The following is an 18,957-nucleotide window of genomic DNA, read 5'->3' as shown; positions in this document are numbered from 1 at the left end:
AAATGTCACTGTCATAAGTTAATGCACCTAACTTCACTTCAGTGATTAAGTTTATTGTGAATTAAGTAGTGATTCTCAGTTATTCGAAAATAATCGAATAAAATGGGTAAAAAGGCGGAAGTAGGTACTCCTAAGTACCTTGCCAATAAAATGAAAGCAAAAGGTCTTCAAAAACTTAGATGGTATTGTCAGATGTGTCAAAAACAGTGCAGAGATGAAAATGGTTTTAAATGTCACACCACATCTGAATCACATCAAAGGCAATTACTTTTATTTGCGGATAATTCTAAACGATACATAGATGATTTTTCATATGAATTTGCGAAGGGCTATATGGAAATACTCCGCAGACAATTTGGAACCAAGAGAGTTAATGCAAATAAAGTATATCAGGAATACATTCATGACAGAGATCATGTACACATGAATGGTACCAGATGGGTTACCCTAACTGGTTTCGTTAAATGGCTAGGGAAAACAGGGCAAGCTGTTGTAGATGAAACAGAAAAAGGTTGGTTTATAACTTATATTGATAGGAGTCCTGAAACTGTAGAACGGGAAGAAATGAAAAAGAAAAAACAAAAAATGGATAAAAATGATGAAGAAAAACAAATGGAATTTGTAGAGAAACAAATACGGTTAGCCCAAAAACAAGGGCCATCTGTCGAACCTGTATATACAGAATTAGTCAGAGATAATGAAGAAGAGGTTTTGAAATTAGATATAAAGTTGAAAACTGATAAACAGGCAACACCAACCCCACAAAATATTTTTAAAATTCCCCCTACAGTACCTACAGAATCAAAGAAGAGGAAACTTGATGACAAGAAAAAATCTGCTCTAGATGAAATTAGGGAACTAGAAGAGAGTAAAAGAGAAAAACAAAATAGAAAAGACTATTGGATTGCTGAAAATATAATCGTAAAAGTAATTACAAGAAACTTGGGTGAAGAATACTATAAGCAAAAAGGAATAGTTAAAGAAGTTATAGATAAATATGTGGCAGTTGTAAAACTCTTAGACAGTGGTAAAAAGTTGAAAATTGATCAAGAACATTTAGAAACTGTGATACCAGCTTTAGGAAAATTAGTAAAAGTTGTAAATGGTGCTTATAGAGGAGAAACTGCTACATTGTGCAGTGTGGATGAAAAAAATTTTTGTGTTGAAATAGAGATCTACAGTGGGTTGTTGAAGGGCAGAAAAGTTAAAGGGGTACAATATGAAGATATATGTAAATTAAACGATCATTAATAATCAATCAATATAATACATAGAAAAACATCTTATTTAAAATTCCAACTATCAACAGGAATACTATCCTGTTTATTTGCCTTTATATTGGGTAATCTGTTTTTCTGATACAAATTCCTACAAAGAATTATCTTATAGATTTAGATTAGATGAGTGTAAGGTTGTGAATTTATCTGTCACACACTTTGATCTATTATGTACCCCGGACTGTATTCCAGTCAGCAACGACTTTGTAAAGTGAGTTACCTGTCTGGGGGCTATGTGGCTTACCTCTTATAGCTTTAAAAAGCTTAAATGTAAGTACCTTTGTTTTTGTTTATAGATTGCTTCGCACCCACAAAGAAGGTCTTTGGCACACAAGAGCTGTTGAGAGTTTCTTCCATGTTCTTGAGGTGATAGTTCCCAGATATAGGGAAACATTTTTTTATTCTTTCAGACCTGGGGCGTCTTTTTATATGTTTCTGATTTTTTCTTGTTTTCCCACTTTTTTATGACCATGACTTGATGACTTTTTGGGAAGTCTATGAAAGGTTGTGGTCCTATGAAAGGAATTATTGGGTAAAACTGTTGGACACTAATGTGACATATATTTTTTTACTTAGATAAAATTAACCACATTATATGGGAGTTGCTACAAATTTTGAGATAGACAAAAAAACAAATATTTATAATTGGATATGGTTTTATTATTTTTCTAAATATTCTCCATTCATATCAATACATTTTCGAATCCATTTGAACCAATTGTCAAAGCATTTTTTCCATTCCAATTGAAGTAAACGCTTCAATAGTGACGACATGTTTAGTTATTCCACTGAAACATGCGACTATTTGCTTTGAAGCTCTTCATGTGTTAACAATTTTTGACTCGAGCTTTTTTTGAGCGATGGTCAAATTATGCATTTTCCAACAAGAACAAATCTTTTTGACAGCCAATATGTTGTAATATTGAATGTATGCGAGTGGATCTAATGCCCAAGTAACCCTGAACTTCACAGTATCTATGTTTTCTGACACACCAGCAGATTTTGGATGACCTTCAGTAAACGCGGTGACTTGAGATGGTGCTTCATCACCAAAAGTCAAAGCGAGTTGATTGGCACACTACTGTATAGAAAATCATCTCATGAAAATGTTTGCGAATTCATTTTTTGACTAAGTTTCAAATATTTGTAAACAAGTTAGGTTAGTTAAATAGCACTTGTATGACAACACGTTCTGAGTTCGTTCACCATTAAAAATTCTAAACTTTATGAAGGCAAAGATTTGACATATCAGTATTGCCTTATCTAAAAACTTAGTAGTAACCCTCATATTTTCTGTCAAAGAGAAAATGATGAAAATTTTCATCGATTAATTAGTTGGGATTTTAAGATGTATGCCAAACCACCAATGGTAGTCCTTAAGATAGTTAAATTACCAATTTGTTTCTTTATTTGAAAGGATCCCAAATACTTTTTCACTGACTATTCCTATTCCAGAGCAGCATTTAAACAAAATGTTTGGTGATTCCCAATATTAGAGTGTGTAATAAACTATCAATTTTAGTTTTTATAGGATGAAAAGATACTGATATTATAGCCCCATCTTCTTTTTCATGAATTTTATTTATTTATATCATCTAACAAATTATGACATTTGAAATGTAATACATATTTGTTATTAAATATTTATATATAATAAATGTTCAATTTTGTACTCCTATGTTCCCAAACTTTCCCCTCATAAAATTCTTTGTAATTTATACAGTGTGCTGGTACAATGTACCTCCAATTTTTGTTATTTAAATGAAACTTAATTTTAACATAATTATACAGGTTAATGGCACTCTTTTTCGTAATTCCTGATTAATTAAATAAATATTTTGATAGAAGCATTAAATTCAGACATTTTAAAGTCTTTTGAAATCAAATTCAAATGATTTTAATGGAAGAACTGGAAATAATCCAATTGTTTGGACATCATGCTCCTATCAATTGGAAAAATGCTGTAATGTTTAACTTGAAAATGTAAAAGTGATTCTATTCCCCATAACAAACAACTAAAATCGATAATGCAAACCCAAAATATAATATTAAATTTAGGTAGTAGGTAGTTAACTCTAATAGAAATAAAATAATCTTCGGATAGATAACGTATTTAGTTTTTTTTTTCATAAATACACCCTTACCTAATGCATGATCCCAACAAATTTCCAATTATCTTTGATAATTCTATTTAAAGCAAATATTGTGGGTTTATTTTTTCTTTTTATTTCGAGCAAATTGTGTAGGTTTATTTTCGCATAAATTCCTATTTTGGCATTGAAAAATGTAGATAGAGGACGTTTTAGAATCGGCACTGGGTTTCATCGAATTCGTAGACTTGAGTGGGAAGTCAATAACAAACTAAATTTTTCAAAAACGTTAAAATAAATAAATCAGTAACTACTGTACCACTATAAGTGAACTAAGAAATATTAAAATATTGTAATAAAAACGTAACAGTTCGAATGGCATGTTACTTACACATTGTGCCAAATTATTACTTTTCAATACAAAACTAACATCAAATTAAAAAGAAAAATATGAAATAATTTTACGTTCACATCAAAATTTAAAAAAATGTAAAATTCTTTAAGAAGAAAATGGTGTGATGGTATATCCCAAACTTACCTATTTTTTTGATAAATTTGAACTTAATGTTCAGGGTGTTATCGCCCCTCACTAGGGTGGAGTAGCAATAAAATGTATTTAAAAAAAACATGTTGAATAAATGACCTGGAGATAAATGAAAAATTTTCCAAAAATCTTTTGGTCGCAAAGGTTTGAGCTGTAGTGTGTCACAATAGCCTTGATTTATAAAAAAAATTCCAGAGTGAGTAGATGACGTGAAAATAATACTGTGACAAACAAAATTTTTTCAAGAATTTTTTCTCATACGACCCAACGTTTTTGAGTTATAAGGCATTAAAGTTGCGAAATCAGAACTTATACAGGATTTTCCGGGTCTTGATGCCGAAAATTCGGTAGTGAGCAGATGACGTGAAAATAATGCTGTGACATAAACAAAATTTTCTCATACGACTCCTCGTTTTTGAGTTATAAGGCCTTAAAGTTGCGAAATCAGAACTTACGGGTCTTGATGCCAAAATTTCGTGATGCGTTTCAGAGCTTATACAAGGTGTTCCGATAGTTGATGCTAAAAATTCGATAGTAGACTCCGGAAGTGTCTAGAAGTGCAAAGTGCTCATTTCGAACATTGATTATAGTTTTTTCTTGTTTTTATTTGATAATAAATAATAAATAAATAATAATTTCTTTTGTGTTTCTATATCCCCTATAAGTATTTTCAATGAATAATTACAATTTACGATAATTTTCTTCAGAATGTCTATTTACGGCATGTACAACATTTCTCCTAAACCATAAATTCTACCGAGTTGAACAAAGAGTAACTTTTTGTTGAAAAATCGATTGAAAATTTCATTTTTGCCATCTTTAAATAGTACAGATTGTCCCTGTAAAAGTTACGCATTGTTAACCATTGAACATGAGCCATCTCTGGCCTTCAGATAGTAGTGTAGAATTATTTATTCCGTCAAAGACACTACATGAACATACGTAATCATCCATTACAAATTCATAATGTTCGAATGTACAATTTAGAAAATATACTTAAATATAAGTTCTGATTTCGCAACTTTAAATGTCTATAACTCAGAAACGAGGGTTATACAATCTTTCAAAAATTTTGTTTGTCACATGACGCATTTAGGAAATTTTGAAATCTAACATAAAGATGTTTTAATATTTTAATTACTCTCTTTTATTCTTACAGGTATTTTCACCATGCCGAATACTATTACTTACAGCAAAAGTGCCAACCAAGGTACGTTTTTGAATAATTTCTTATCGATATAATAGTATATTTTCAAATTAAAGCAACCATTGTTTAATAATTTTAAACTAGGATATCCCCATGTATATAATTTTATATTTAAATAAAAAACGTCGTCGCCACATATAAATAATATGATACCAGTGTTGCTACGTAAGTTTTGAGATATATTTATAATTTGATACGGCTTTATTGTTTTTGAAAAGATTCGCCAACAAGATCTATACCCTTTTGCATACGTTTAAACCAGTTGTCGAAGTATTTTTCCATTCCTATTGAAGATCAACATCAACCGCTTCTTCAGGTGTAGAAAAACGTTGATCTTGCAGTTTATTTTTAATCTGCGGGAATAAGAAGAAATCATTAGGTGCCAAACAAAAATTATACGATGGGTGACCCATCAATTCGATGTTTTGAGTGTCCAAAACATTTTTGTTTCTGCGATTGGTTTTCGAACACTTCTGGCAAACAAATTCTGGTGTATCATTCATAATTGACCGTTCTAAGTTGCTCTAATGGAACGGTGGCGAAATGGCCAGCTATTTTCTTCGTGCGCGAAAAACTTTCGTTGGATTTGGCTCGTCTTGAAAGACGATTGTTGTTTAGTTTCGGATTGACATGCATAAATCCATGATTCGTCGCCTGTCAAGATCTTACAGACGTTTTTTCAACTACTTAGAATTTTTTCAGCATTGCTTCGCATCAATTAAACGACCTTTTTTGAGCGATTTTATAATTATGAATTAGTGTTTTAACTTTGCCTTAAATAGATGGCATTACCTGTTGTATAATTTTGGAGCAACTTAAAAGATTAAGTAGATAAACCTAAATACTTAAATGGTGAGATATATAAAGTGGAGAGGCAAGTTAATCGGCTCTAGCTTGGCGTCGCATTCAGTAATTTTTGACATTTAATGTTGGTAATACCACCGAGTGAGTTTTTTTTCTGATTCATCTATCTTTACACATTTTCTCGTCTCATTTAAATATGCAAATGTAGCTGCTTCAAACTTTAAATTAACCGCTAAAACACGTTCCAATATGACGCAATGGTTGCTTAATCTTTCAAGTTAGGTTAGGTTAAAATAAAATATCAAACTGTGAATGTTTTGTATTGATGGGATTTTCTTATCATTCATGAAAAACTGTTTTATAAAAAAGGATTTTCTTATAAATCTTGTATCTTTTGAAATGTTTCTAATTCTATAGATCGACAGTCATTTTCATTACTTGGAGATTCAAGCCTTGGAAAGCAAAAGAGGTAATCAATTAAGTCTAACAATTAACGATAAAGTTTACTCGTTTCTTGTTGGAGAAGATTCGAAATGCAGTACAGAAGTAGACAATATGATAGGAGCACTTAACAATGCTATTAGAAATATTTTTCCCACTGTACCATTACAACATATTATTAGGAAGGTAAGTAGATAGATTTTTTTTGGATCTAGGTACTGTGACATAGAAGATTATAAAACCACGCTCAAAATTTTCCCTTGGAGTATAATAGTAAACACCAGTGGCAGATTTACCGATTTGATACCTGTAGGCTATTCTACAGATTTCTGAAGTTCGATACCTTCGTTCGAAATTATTCAAATTTCATTTTCTATCGATAAAATTTGAGATTTAAGATCCTCAATTTAAGCAAATAACATTTCATACATGTACAGTTCAAGTTTAGAGTAAGTAAGAACCTCACAACACATTTTTGCGGTATTTGAATTCGCAAAGTCATTAATTATTTGTCATTTGGTTGTGGAAAAAAAAACTGAGTTAATATTCAAGTTGACACGAACTGCTGATAGAGAGTGAAATAACATCGGTATACCACCATCTCCTTCTTTCTATTCTCTTCTGATTGGATCGATACGACGTCGAAGTTTCGAGTAGTGGGAACGGCAAAGGATTTCAATGGCGTGCAGAGAGAAATAGAAAGCGGTAAACCGATACTCTTTCCTCCCCTTCCAGTACTACGAATCCATTCACACGCCTCTCTTGACTTTAACAGTGGTGGATTTACTAGCAAACTTAGTAGGGTGCAACCTAGGGCGGCAAATTTTAGAGTCAGAATTAACAAGATTTCATACGACAATATAATTAATGATTTTGCGAAGTTAAATACCGCAAAAATGTATTGGATTGGACGAGAGGATTTTAATGGCGTGTAGAGATATAATTTGTGCCCATCCGGTACAATTTTCCTCTATCTTTAAGTTCCACAAATTTCTTTGTTCATACATTCATGCTCCTATTCTGCTTTCCAATTATATCCCCACGTATCGTATGAATTTTTTTTAGATTGAAGTAATACCAAATACGAGGCTACAACAATTACGTGATTTGGAGGCTATAGCCAGCAGTAGAAGAGAAGTCGGTCCGTGCGGGGGTTTCTCGAACCAATATGCTTGTATGTGTGATTACCATGGTCTCACTTATAGAGAAGAAGTAGCATGGGACATAGATAATATTTACGTTTCTTTAAATACCCGTGAACTTAGCCTTAAGGATTTTGAATACCTAGATCAAAAGTAAGTAATATTCCTCATATTGTATTTTAAAAAGTTTGATTTGGGTTTTTGTTTGTTTCTTCATCTTTTTTTCCATCTTATTTATGTTAGTATCCATTGAATTCAGTATATTTGTTTTCAAAAACATTAATACTCTATTTTATGGGCAACGATTTTATTTGGTTAGCAATATTTTTTCCATTTTATCCATATTATTATTTACTGGTTCCAGTAAATTTATATTTCGTTTCTATGGATTTCACAACTTAGTTTACAAATTATTATTAACAAATACTTCCCCATGAAAAATTCCCTAAATCTATCACTGCCTTTGGTTACACATTCTTACAAAGAACTTAGTTGTAGTTTGGTTCTTACAATCTGATTTTTCCTTGTTTGATCTCGATATATTTTTATTTATTTTAATAATTTTTATACAGATTTGACAAATATTTCCTTATTTTTAGAGATTTAATCCCAATAATCAGTGCACTGGAATATAATACTTGGTTTACAAAATTAAGAGCGAATCAAGTGAAGTTATCACATGATAATATAGATAGAATTCTTCACGTACTACGCAAATCTCTAAATTTAGAAGAGATATATCTCGATAATTTAGGTTTAAAGTCTGATTTTCTAAACAAATTATCCAGTGTCCTAAAATTAAATCTTGGTTCAGCTTTACATACGTTAGATGTATCGTATAACCCAATAGAAGATAAAGGTGAATTGGATTTATTTATAAATTGTATAAGTCTAATATATTTAATTTTCCAGGTGCTACTTATTTGGGAAGTTGTATTCCCAAGCTCAATAAAGGTCTAGTCCATATAAATTTGTCTCATTGCGGTTTGAGCTCAAAAGGAGTCAATAATCTTTTCGCTGCTCTCTGTAACAATACGAGTAGTTTTACCACTTTGACCTACCTCAATTTGAGTGGTAACAATTTAAAAGATGATATCAGTGTAAGTTTAATGATATTTTATTCATATTTTAATAATCAGTACATTTTTTTCAGAATTTTCATAACTTTCTTTCTCAACCGAATGCTCTTCAGTACATTGATATTTCTTCCACTGATATAATTCTAGAAAACGTAAGTAAAATTATTTTTAGTCTATATATGAACAATCTTTAAATATTTTATTTGCGTTTTTTTTAGCTTTTTGGTGCTTTAGTAAAAGGCTGTACAACAAATCTAGTTCATTTGAATATTTCCAAAAATCCTTTCAGTAGTAAAAAGAATAAAGAAGCTCCAATTTCTTTCAAGCAATTTTTTAGCACTACGCTTAATCTGAAATATCTCAACATGTCACACTGTAAATTACCACAAGAGGCACTTAAGTAAGTTTATATTACTAACAAGACTGAAGCAAAAAAACTGAAACCACTACATCCTCGTGAATGGAATTCATTATGTTTATTGCTTATATTTAAACCTAAACTTTTTAAAAAAATGTTTTTAAATCATTTTGTTTGAAAATGGTCTCGAATAAATGAATTAATGATAAATAATTATCAATGGAGTTACGTCCAAGTAACTAAAGTTGCTTCTGATTTTTTAAGGAGAAATTTCTAGAATTCTGAATAACTGACAAGCTGTTAAAGTAGGGGCAGATGAACCCTATTGGAAAATATGGTATACAGACATTTTAAATTGCATACATACATGCAATTTTCTGATTTCCTTATCAGCATGTGCAGATATTTTAATTTTCTTGCTCTATAAACATAAAATCTTTGACTACAATTTTCATTTTATTTTTTTTTATATGAAATTGCTTTACAAACTTTTTCTTAAAATGTTGATGTACAAATCAAATGTTGGAATATTTTTGTGTTTAAAGAATATTGTTGATTTGTCTCCACTTTTTTTCTATTTTTTTTTTTCATTTTTTCCAACATCTATAGAAGTGTTGAAAGTTTATACAGTTGCTTTTAGTTAATTACACGTTGTTTATTAAACAATAAAATAATTATTATTTTTTCCAGAAATTTATTGTTGGGACTGGCATGTAATGAATTTACCAAAGAAATGACATTAGATATTAGTAATTGTGGACTCGGTAGTCAAGGTGCTCACGTTTTGGAATCATGTGTGCACGGTGTTAGGTGTATCTCTAGTCTTGATATTTCTGAAAACAGTGAGTATTTATTATATAATGAAGTTCATTAGTTCATAAAACAACCAATTTCTTATATTTTCAGATATGGATTCAGATTTGTGTAACGTTGTGATAGCAATAAGTAAAAATAAGTCACTAAAACACTTGAACATGGCACGTAGTATGAAAAAACACATGTCTCTTATTATGGACTCGGTAGTTCAAATAATACAGGACGACGAATGTCTTTTACAATCTTTAATTATTCCAGATTGTAGATTACGCTCGGATCTTTATAATCTTTTGAACGCACTCGGCGATAATAAATCTTTAGAAGTTCTAGATATAAGCGGAAATTTGATAGGCGATTCTGGAGCTAGGTTGTTAGCGAAAGCGTTACAAATTAATAACAAGTTGAAAAGTATTATCTTTGATAGAAACAATATAACTTTGCAGGTATATAATCTACTACCTAAAACGGCATCTGCTTCACTTGGTAAACCTGTTAACCAGAGTATCTAGGACCCTTGAAAACCAGGAAAGTGACGGGAATTTCGCATAGCCGGGAAATACCAGGGATTTGACGGGAATTTTCAGTAATTTTGAGTGAACCAACCAGGCATAGCAAGTTGGTGTTGCTATAGCTCAAATCATCATCATCCAATCGAAACAATATGTTGAACCTCCCTCGTAACTGCACTCTTACGAGCTCACTTATCTATGGTTGCCTAACTTTAGAGCATGTTATAAGACGAGGAATGTTCTTTTCTATTATTTGTTGCTCTGAGTTCCCTCTGAAATTTTGATCAGAACGATGGCTAGAAAACATACTTGTTTCTCATAATATTCAATCACTTTATCCGAACTTGAAAAAATTCATACTTCTCTGCAACACACGAATCAGAAGCCTTCTCATAAAGACTTGATTTCGTTACTGAATGAAGTGGTTCGTTGCAGGTGAAATTCTTCAAAGCACTCATATTTATAAAGCAGACATTTCCAAAAAGATGCCAACAGTCTATTTCGCAACCGCAAAAAAGATTTAGAGTATACCGCAAGAGAAGGTTTGAATTTGTGTCAAAAATAAGGACATGTTGATCTTTCCCGAGGATTGTAGAAACTGTTTGATGTATACAGTTTCCAAACTTCTGGAAAAATGCTCCTTAGCATTCAGATAAACTAAAGCAATAAGTTTCCTTAATACCAATAAGACTCTAAATAATAAGATAATAATAATGTGATACTTCGACAAGCACAGAAAAATCACCAGAATATACATCGTGGATTATCTGTATCTGTTAGTGTACCTCATTCTTGGCTTGTGGAGGTTTGCAGATTTACAAAGTCCGTCCAACTATTGTTAAGATTCCTTTCAACAACATTGAAGGGATGGTGAACAAATCTACATCTGCAAATCGGTCCAATTCTCACAGTACTGACAAAATACAGACTTTTGGGAAACCCTGTGTACACATAGTAATATCTATTTATATAATACTGCTACTCAAATAAGAGAACCTTTCCAATTTTATCTACTAGAAAAATGGTTTAAGGAATTCTGAAGTGAAGCAAATGTACTGATTGCTTACGAATCTTCAATTATTGTTCAAACACATTTTTTCCATTCAAGGGATATCACGATATAGCCTACGCCTTAGAAAGCAATTCAACTGTTCAGTATATGCCATTTCCAATTTATGATATCACACCTTGTATGAAAGCTAATGCGGAACGAACGGAATTGATAATGAGAAAAATCCAAGATTTACTGAATCGAAATGTTTCTCAAAAACAGCATTCTCTCAAAAGTTTTCCCATGCAACCAGGTTTCCTACTCACTTCTAAGCAACAGGTAATTATTCACAAATATTTATTTCAAAGACGTAACAATTGTTTTCTAATATAACGTTAGTATTAAAATTTATATTTTCCTCTGCACTTTTAAAATCTTGACCATTTGTTATTATTATTATCAAGGCATTAGAAAGGTTAGTTCAACAGACCCACGAGGCCATTAAAAATGTCACAACAGAATCAATTGCTTCTACCAATGACATTAACCATGCAACTGGAGTTATACAGGATGCTGAAAATGCTAGACAATTATTGGTGCGACTACAAGAAGTAGCCCAACATCGAGATGATAAACGTCCAAATCCAGTGGAAGAGAAACTCCATCAAGCGGCTTCTGACATTCATGCCAGTATTTGTGATTACATTCAAGTAAGTTGTAAATTTGAGTTTTTCAATGATAAACATTTTTGATCTTTAATATATTTAGGATATTATCAACTTGTTTTTAATCTTATTCCACTATTCGTCTTGATAAATAACAGAGTTGGAAATTATTGGTTACTGTCCATCTATTTTTTTTTGACAAGACTAAATCAGTTTCAAATTTTTGTTTTAAGGCTACAACTGAAAAAATGTTGAAATGTTGTAAAGAACAATGTCCATATGTATTGCATGATGAAGAAACAATTCAAGAAATAAAAAAGGAATGTAAAAGGAAGAAACAGATTCCGTTTGATTTTGTTACTACATGTATAAAGCAGCAGGCGGGAATAGATATTATGAATCGAACAAGGTAAGACATTTTTTATTTGGAAAAGAAAAATTTTTATTTACAAATCCAATACCTTTGGGGTTTCCAATACATATTTTGGAAACAAATAATATATAATAATATTGTATTCATACATTTTTTCATAATCCTCATAATCTTCTATTTATATAAAAACATCAGTTTAATAACTTAAATTTTCTTCACTAAATGAAACATCAAGTAGAATTATCCTGCAACCAATTTTGTATCCACAGACATATCCTATTTATGTTATCTTGTAACTCATTAGGTGTCCTACTGTACAATTCATGTACTATTTCAGGCTTATAGGACGCCCTTGCTTCTTCTAATATAGTTTGAAATATTTCACACTGTACATTGTCTTCTAATTTTTTTCCTGTGTATCCTCTTGCTGTTAACCTGTCATATAACACTGTGTTATCTGCTCTTAAAACGAATACAACATCAAACCAACGTTCAGGAAACAGTTCATTGCAGTGATAATCTACGATATTTCCTCCCTTACACATGACTTCTTCTAATCCATCTAGGAGCTTGTCTTCATCTAGAAAGATATGAAATGTATTTATCTGGAACTATTCTATCACATTTTTCTAACAGGTTTATTTCTAATTTATATAATTTGGTTCTGATTAGTGTTTTGTCAAGTGCTAAGGTATTATTTTTATTACTAGATATAGGTTTACCATTTTGGATTTATTCATTTATCTATAAAACAAAAAAGGCAATAATGTGACAATGGTTTTAGACGACTTAAACAAGGTATTGATTATTAATTTTCACTATTCCACCTAACACAGTTACCAATTCAAAATATTATGCCTAATATTACAATCTTTGATAAGTAATAAGTAGCTTTGTTTTCAATCAATTCTGTTGATGTCCTTCAAGTATATCATAAAATTCATTTGAATCTCTCTGGTGGAGTTGAATAGTACAAGTGGATTGACACACTTATGGATAAGATACAAGCTGCCAATCATTCAATTGAATTTCGTAACTGTTTGGAAGCATCTGAAATGGGAATGTATATTTTAACTTTAATAGTGGTTCAACTTCGATACTCATTTGCAATATGTATCCACTGAAATGTACAATTGAAGGAGTTACTGTTAAAAAACTATCTTCAAATTTAATCAAAACCACAATTATTAGTGAAAAATTTAAAAATGTGGTGATTCCACGAATTCCATCATCCGATTTTCAGTACATCTAAATTTCATTATATCCATAACTTAAAATAAATGTTATTATTGTGAACTTAAAAAATGATTTTTTTCACAGCCAATGTTTCTTGTACCAAAGTTGGAACACCGAAAAATTTTCATATTTACAGATATTAAAATATTGTTAATCAACTAGAATTGAGATAAAAAGTGAATAAATATGAAATTTATTTTTTCTAATTCTGAAAATTTTAATTAAGTAATGAAATTTTTAAAATTGTCAAAATTCCACTGTTAAATAGATATTTATGATATGGGCGTTAAAAGTGACGTTTTATTTTGTGAAATGAGCAGAACAAATCGAACAATATCACAAACAAAATAAATTCACTATCAACACAAATATCATACAATGTTATAGATATAGCTGCTGTTAGTGATTTAAATATGGTCTCGACTAGATATTTCATATAAAATTTTATTTTCAGAGTATGTCTTTAAATGACATTCTAAGTCAGTTGATAAATTTTTTTTGAAGTTTTAATAGTATAAACACATGAAATCAAATAGTTCTCTTAATACTGTAGAGAAAGATCATAGTACATTACTAACACAGCTTTATCTATAAACAGAAAATATTAATATCTTTCTTTTAAATATATAAATAATTCAATAGATATGTGAGAAAAGTATCAATAAAAATTATTTTCAACAGCGCAATTTTGACAATATTAAAAAATTTATAGTTTAAATAAGATTTCAATTCTCCAAATAAAATTTTTTCGGGGTTTCTAAAATGTATAACAAAGCAACAGAAAGATTAGATTCCTACTTATTCACTATTACTTAATAAATACCTTTATTTTATAAATAAATTCATCTAAATTTATTTGAATTTACCTAAATAGGGACATTGATACACTTCATCAAATTCTTCTAAACAATTATAATCTTTTGCTATCTTGGATATTTCCAACCATTGTAAACCAGTAACTTCAGCCAATTGTGCACATAATGTTGATTTTCCAACACCTGGTGTACCTGTTATCAATATATTTGGTACACTACGTTTAACATTTGGAACAGTTTGTGCCATTTTATTTACACACGTTTTCCAATTACTAACCTCACTTTTTGTTATTAATGACATTGATGCTAAAATACGATTAATCATGAATCATCATTTCGAGTAATCGATTATTCGATTCTCTCTTGAATACGTTTATAGTCTGGAAGAAAAAGTAAAATGTAGTGAAAATTTTCGTTAGAAGTATAGATTTATGGATTTGAAGGTTCAAAGAAAAAGTAAATTATGTGAAAAGTTTTGTTAAAAGAAAAAATTCCATATGTGTATACAGGGTTATTCATTAGAACTTATCTCACAGCGTTTTTCATTACAACTCATTTCTTATTATTATGGTGCGTTATAAAATATATTTTTCTTGAAAAAAACTACGTATTGAATATATATGTTTTCAAGTTATTAAACATTTTATTGCTATATATATATATATCAATACAATAAGAAAATATTGATCTTACTACATATGTGGCATGCAGAGGTGAAGATAGCAAAGATGCTGTTTTCTATAGTCTATTTTTATATACGAAAGAGTAATAAAACCTACTTATGAATCCAATAGTAAAATAGTCCTATATATATATATATATATATATATATATATATATATATATATATATATATATATATATATATATATATATATATATATATCTATATATTTCTTTCTAGAGAGTTGAATATAATGGTTGCTAATCAATTGAGTGAACAAGTTACTGACGAAGTATACGAAGTTTTAATGAGAAGCTACAAAATATTAGTAGGTGATGCAAGTGCAATAAGAATCGACTCGCCACCGAGGAGATCTAGGTTAAGTAGTTCGGATAGTTCTCGACATGGTGCCAGTGATATTTCTATAACGGACAGCAGTCATCAGTCAGACTTATCGCCATTGGTAAGTGTAATTGCAACAGTTATCAGTTTAGTAATTGAATGTTTAAAGAACTGAAAGATCAATTTATACGTGCATATGTTTGTTTGGTTGAATTCTTATACGAAAGATAATTTCCAAATTTCACCTCACATTATTCATAGTGAATCGTAAGTATTGAATTTTTCGAAAACCACTTTTTTAAAATACAAGGTATTTAATTTAATTGAAAACATTAATATCATGTTCGCTATATTTGTATTAGTGTCCATAATTTTTTTTAAAAATGACAAAAATAAATTGAGCAGTTTCCACATTGGACTGTATTTAAATATTATTCCGGTCAAGGTAACAGATAAGTATTTTATATTAGAAAACATGAAATTAGTCAATCGAATTGTGGAAACTTTATATATATACATAAAAAACCGAACATTTAGATTTGGTCTTATAATTTTGGTAAATATATTAATCTTTCCAATTTATGATAAGAATTGGTTAATTTATAGGTTATTTAAACAAAACCTGCCAAAAGTGAATAACTTTGATTAATTATTTACAAAAAAAATACAAAATTGAGAAAAAATGATAAATTAACAAATTTAAAAAAAACGTTATTCTTCTGCTACGGTGAAGGGCTCTATCCCTTTCAGGCACCGAAGAAATTAAAACCTGGACGTACCCCATTGGCATAGTGTCCCATTTTTCTCGAAGAGCAATTTGGAGTTGATTTAAGACACAAGGAGGAGAATGACGACGTCTAACACGCCTCCCTGTGCCCTAGTGCCATTAAATTTGAAACTTGAACAAACTAGTACCTAGCGTAAACATAAAATTATACAGAATTGTATTAATTGGATTTAAAATTCTCAAAAGAAGAGGATGATTACAAGCTTGTTTGAATTTATAGAGCTGTCTACCAGCTGTTTGAAATCATACATCCGTTAGGATACAGTTACTTTTTCTATCAGGCTTTAATTTGAATTTAAACCAGAGCTTGGAAGATCTTTAACAGCTTTGAAAGGTTTCAGATCTAACCCCCATACAACAGGAATCATTTTTACATCACCTTATATTGTTAACTCTTTGTCCAATTTAATGAACTGTTTTCAGAAAGAAAAATTGTATAGGAAGTAGCTAGAGAACCACGATCTACTAAAGTACTAAGGGTATTCCTTGAAGGAACTGTATTTTTTTTATTCAAAATAACATATGTTTATAATTGTAATGCTAAAAAATCAAGGGGTCGACAAACCATGTATAGATAATGATTATAATGGAACTCCTGAATTTCCAGCAGAGGAGTAAGATAGAAGACTCAATATCTCCCAAGATGTTCACAGTAACATTGGAAGAAATATTCTATAAATCAAAATGGAACAACAAAGGTCTGAGAATTAATGGTAAATACATTAACCATCTAAAATTCGCTGATGACATCGTTTTACTTGCCAATAATCCTGAAGAGTTTCAAGAAGAAAATAAATGAACTCACATACAGCTGGCGATAAAGTAGATACTTGGGTGAAAAAGCACAATAATATATGTATAAAATCTAGGATTCCATTTCATCTAATTTCATCTTCGACTAATGTATATTACCAGTCGTGGTATGCGAGACTAAGAAATTTCAGTTTGTACAAGATCAATGGGACGCAATATGCTCAATGGGCTTAAATGAAGGAACGATACATAATCCCGTAATGGAGAACGTTATGTGAAAAATCTTAATCGTCAATTAATCACCCACAGAATCGAATCCCTTAGATGGCAATGGACAGGTCACTTGACAAGAAGGACTGATAATAGATGGAACAAAAAAATTACAACATGGTACCCACGTGACATTAACAGACAACAAGAAGACGCCATTTCAAGTGAATAAAATGAAAGATCTTCGAATGAAATTAAATTAGAAAGGTTCTGATGTTGTAACTTACAGCATATCACAAAAATAAGTCTGAAAATAGTGCAACAGCTTGTAAATGAACTGTACATATTCAAATTCGCTTGGAACTTTACATTGGAAACGTACACTAGCTTAGTATAGTTAAGATTTATATTGTCAGAGGACGTATCGCTTGTGTTAATAACCGAATTGATTATGTACATTTGTTCGTTTTTAAATGTTATTGTTTGTTTATCACGCAGAAACTGGAGTATTTGAATTTAGTAAGTACAAATGTTTTGTGATTATTTTATTTTCCTAGAATTTGGATGTGTATCTTTTTTCTCATGCACCATTTTAAGTGTTACTTCTTGAGTGATTTGTTTTTTTATTTCTCTTCTTAAAATATTATTTGATATGTAAATTACTGCGATCCCCACGTTTTTCGAAATATAAAATAACTACTTTCATTATGTAACAATTATTATCTTTGATTGATTAAAATTTGAAAATTAATGACAAATATTTTCCTTTATGTCGATGATTTTTAAAAAATATTTTCAATGCTATGTAATAAACATTTAGAATCATATGGAAATGTGAAAGATCCATGTTAAATACTAAATACCATATGTACGATTTATAATTTATAACCTATTTTTATGAATGAGAGAGTAATAAAATGATGAAGCATCAATTTAAGATGACGTTCCAGTCCAAAATTGTACCACGTGACTTCATTTGGCGATCTAAGCCAGCTTCTAGCGTCAATATGAAATTACACCTTTATTCACTGCTTTTAGAAGCTAATTTTTTTGTAACCTACTTGAAAATGACCATATAATATATTTCTGAGAAAAAACACGTAGTACTAGAAGTACTCAAAATATTTTGAAATTTAAAAAAAAAATTTATAAAGTAACTTCATTTCACAGTAGAATTTCCTTCTTTTGTTTTGACTCACCTAGTCACTTTTACTTAATCATGTGCCTTTATCACAATTAAATTTCTATAACTTATTTTTTTTATTAATTAGGCGACACCACATTTATCAATCAAACGAAAAAGTCTACACGGACGTAAATTAAGGCCTAAATCAGTAGTCGACAGCGTCGAAGGTATATCCGCAGATGATATTCCTAGTTTGTTACCGTCTCTTCCGTGTAACTCCGAAGAAGAAGATTCCGTTACAGAGTTACCAAATACAAGTCATCAGCTTCAACACTTAGTCAAAGGAATTTTCCTCAACAAAGGTTAGTAAACTTTCAGAATATATAAACAGATTTTTAATTTAGCTTAGCAAACGATGAATACATATATTCTGGGGTTTCAGGTCGACCTAGAAGGGCGAAAACTCGAGCACCAACAAGACCGGTGGTCAATCCTCCCGATACTACAGACTCAGTTTCACAAGATTTGGTCGAAGGTTTGGATTCTTTCTTCCGTCCCGGTTCAGTAACACCAACTTCGGACGATTGTCATTCTTTTCACACTGCCGGAAGTCCGAATCACGATTTTTCTTCACCGACTCTTAGCGAGGATCGTAAAACTCCCAAATTGAGTAGAAATTCACCATTATTACGTGGTACTGAATTATCTTTGTAATTGTTCACCTTAAT

The 18,957-nt window shown here is 30.5% G+C and overlaps 3 protein-coding genes across 5 annotated transcripts in view; 2 read left to right on the top strand and 1 right to left on the bottom strand.

Moving 5' to 3' along the window:
* Nucleotides 1-18,957, top strand: part of LOC130449670 (F-actin-uncapping protein LRRC16A) — a 33,058-nt gene that overhangs the window by 1,061 nt on the left and 13,040 nt on the right. For 2 of the 3 annotated variants that reach the window (XM_056787624.1, XM_056787625.1), the window contains exons 3-17: nt 5,071-5,121; nt 6,340-6,549; nt 7,429-7,658; nt 8,105-8,364; nt 8,418-8,605; nt 8,659-8,736; nt 8,803-8,984; nt 9,633-9,784; nt 9,849-10,201; nt 11,376-11,597; nt 11,723-11,968; nt 12,157-12,332; nt 15,252-15,474; nt 18,375-18,591; nt 18,672-18,923. In XM_056787624.1, the coding sequence (XP_056643602.1) occupies nt 5,071-5,121; nt 6,340-6,549; nt 7,429-7,658; nt 8,105-8,364; nt 8,418-8,605; nt 8,659-8,736; nt 8,803-8,984; nt 9,633-9,784; nt 9,849-10,201; nt 11,376-11,597; nt 11,723-11,968; nt 12,157-12,332; nt 15,252-15,474; nt 18,375-18,591; nt 18,672-18,923 (3,040 nt within the window). Of the gene's footprint in view, nt 1-5,070; nt 5,122-6,339; nt 6,550-7,428; nt 7,659-8,104; nt 8,365-8,417; nt 8,606-8,658; nt 8,737-8,802; nt 8,985-9,632; nt 9,785-9,848; nt 10,202-11,375; nt 11,598-11,722; nt 11,969-12,156; nt 12,333-15,251; nt 15,475-17,601; nt 17,623-18,374; nt 18,592-18,671; nt 18,924-18,957 lie in introns of all 3 variants that reach the window. The other variant, XM_056787623.1, reaches the window with a different exon arrangement.
* LOC130449671 (DNA/RNA-binding protein KIN17) lies at nt 11-3,381 on the top strand. The gene has a single exon (XM_056787626.1). The coding sequence runs from the start codon at nt 103-105 to the stop codon at nt 1,249-1,251; it is 1,149 nt and encodes a 382-aa protein (XP_056643604.1). The 5' UTR covers nt 11-102; the 3' UTR covers nt 1,252-3,381.
* On the bottom strand, nt 12,341-14,643 carry LOC130449672 (adenylate kinase isoenzyme 6). The gene is made up of 2 exons (XM_056787627.1): nt 14,399-14,643; nt 12,341-12,876 (listed from the first exon to the last, which is right to left on the bottom strand). The coding sequence occupies exons 1-2, from the start codon at nt 14,592-14,594 to the stop codon at nt 12,527-12,529; spliced, it is 546 nt and encodes a 181-aa protein (XP_056643605.1). The 5' UTR covers nt 14,595-14,643; the 3' UTR covers nt 12,341-12,526.

This window comes from Diorhabda sublineata, chromosome 10, assembly GCF_026230105.1.
Source record: "Diorhabda sublineata isolate icDioSubl1.1 chromosome 10, icDioSubl1.1, whole genome shotgun sequence".
Classification (NCBI taxonomy): Eukaryota; Metazoa; Arthropoda; class Insecta; order Coleoptera; family Chrysomelidae; genus Diorhabda; species Diorhabda sublineata.
The sequence above is the reverse complement of the archived record's forward strand: the minus strand, read 5'-3'. Positions and strand labels throughout refer to the sequence as shown.

Bases quoted from the DNA above. Each gene is read 5' to 3' on its own strand.
- LOC130449672 (XM_056787627.1), bottom strand. From the start codon at position 14,594: ATGGCACAAACTGTTCCAAATGTTAAACGTAGTGTACCAAATATATTG. The intron at 12,877-14,398 runs GTAAATTCAAAT...ATATCTTTCTAG, and splicing joins GTATCAATGTCCCTATTTAG to ATGAAGACAAGCTCCTAGAT.
- LOC130449671 (XM_056787626.1), top strand. From the start codon at position 103: ATGGGTAAAAAGGCGGAAGTAGGTACTCCTAAGTACCTTGCCAATAAA.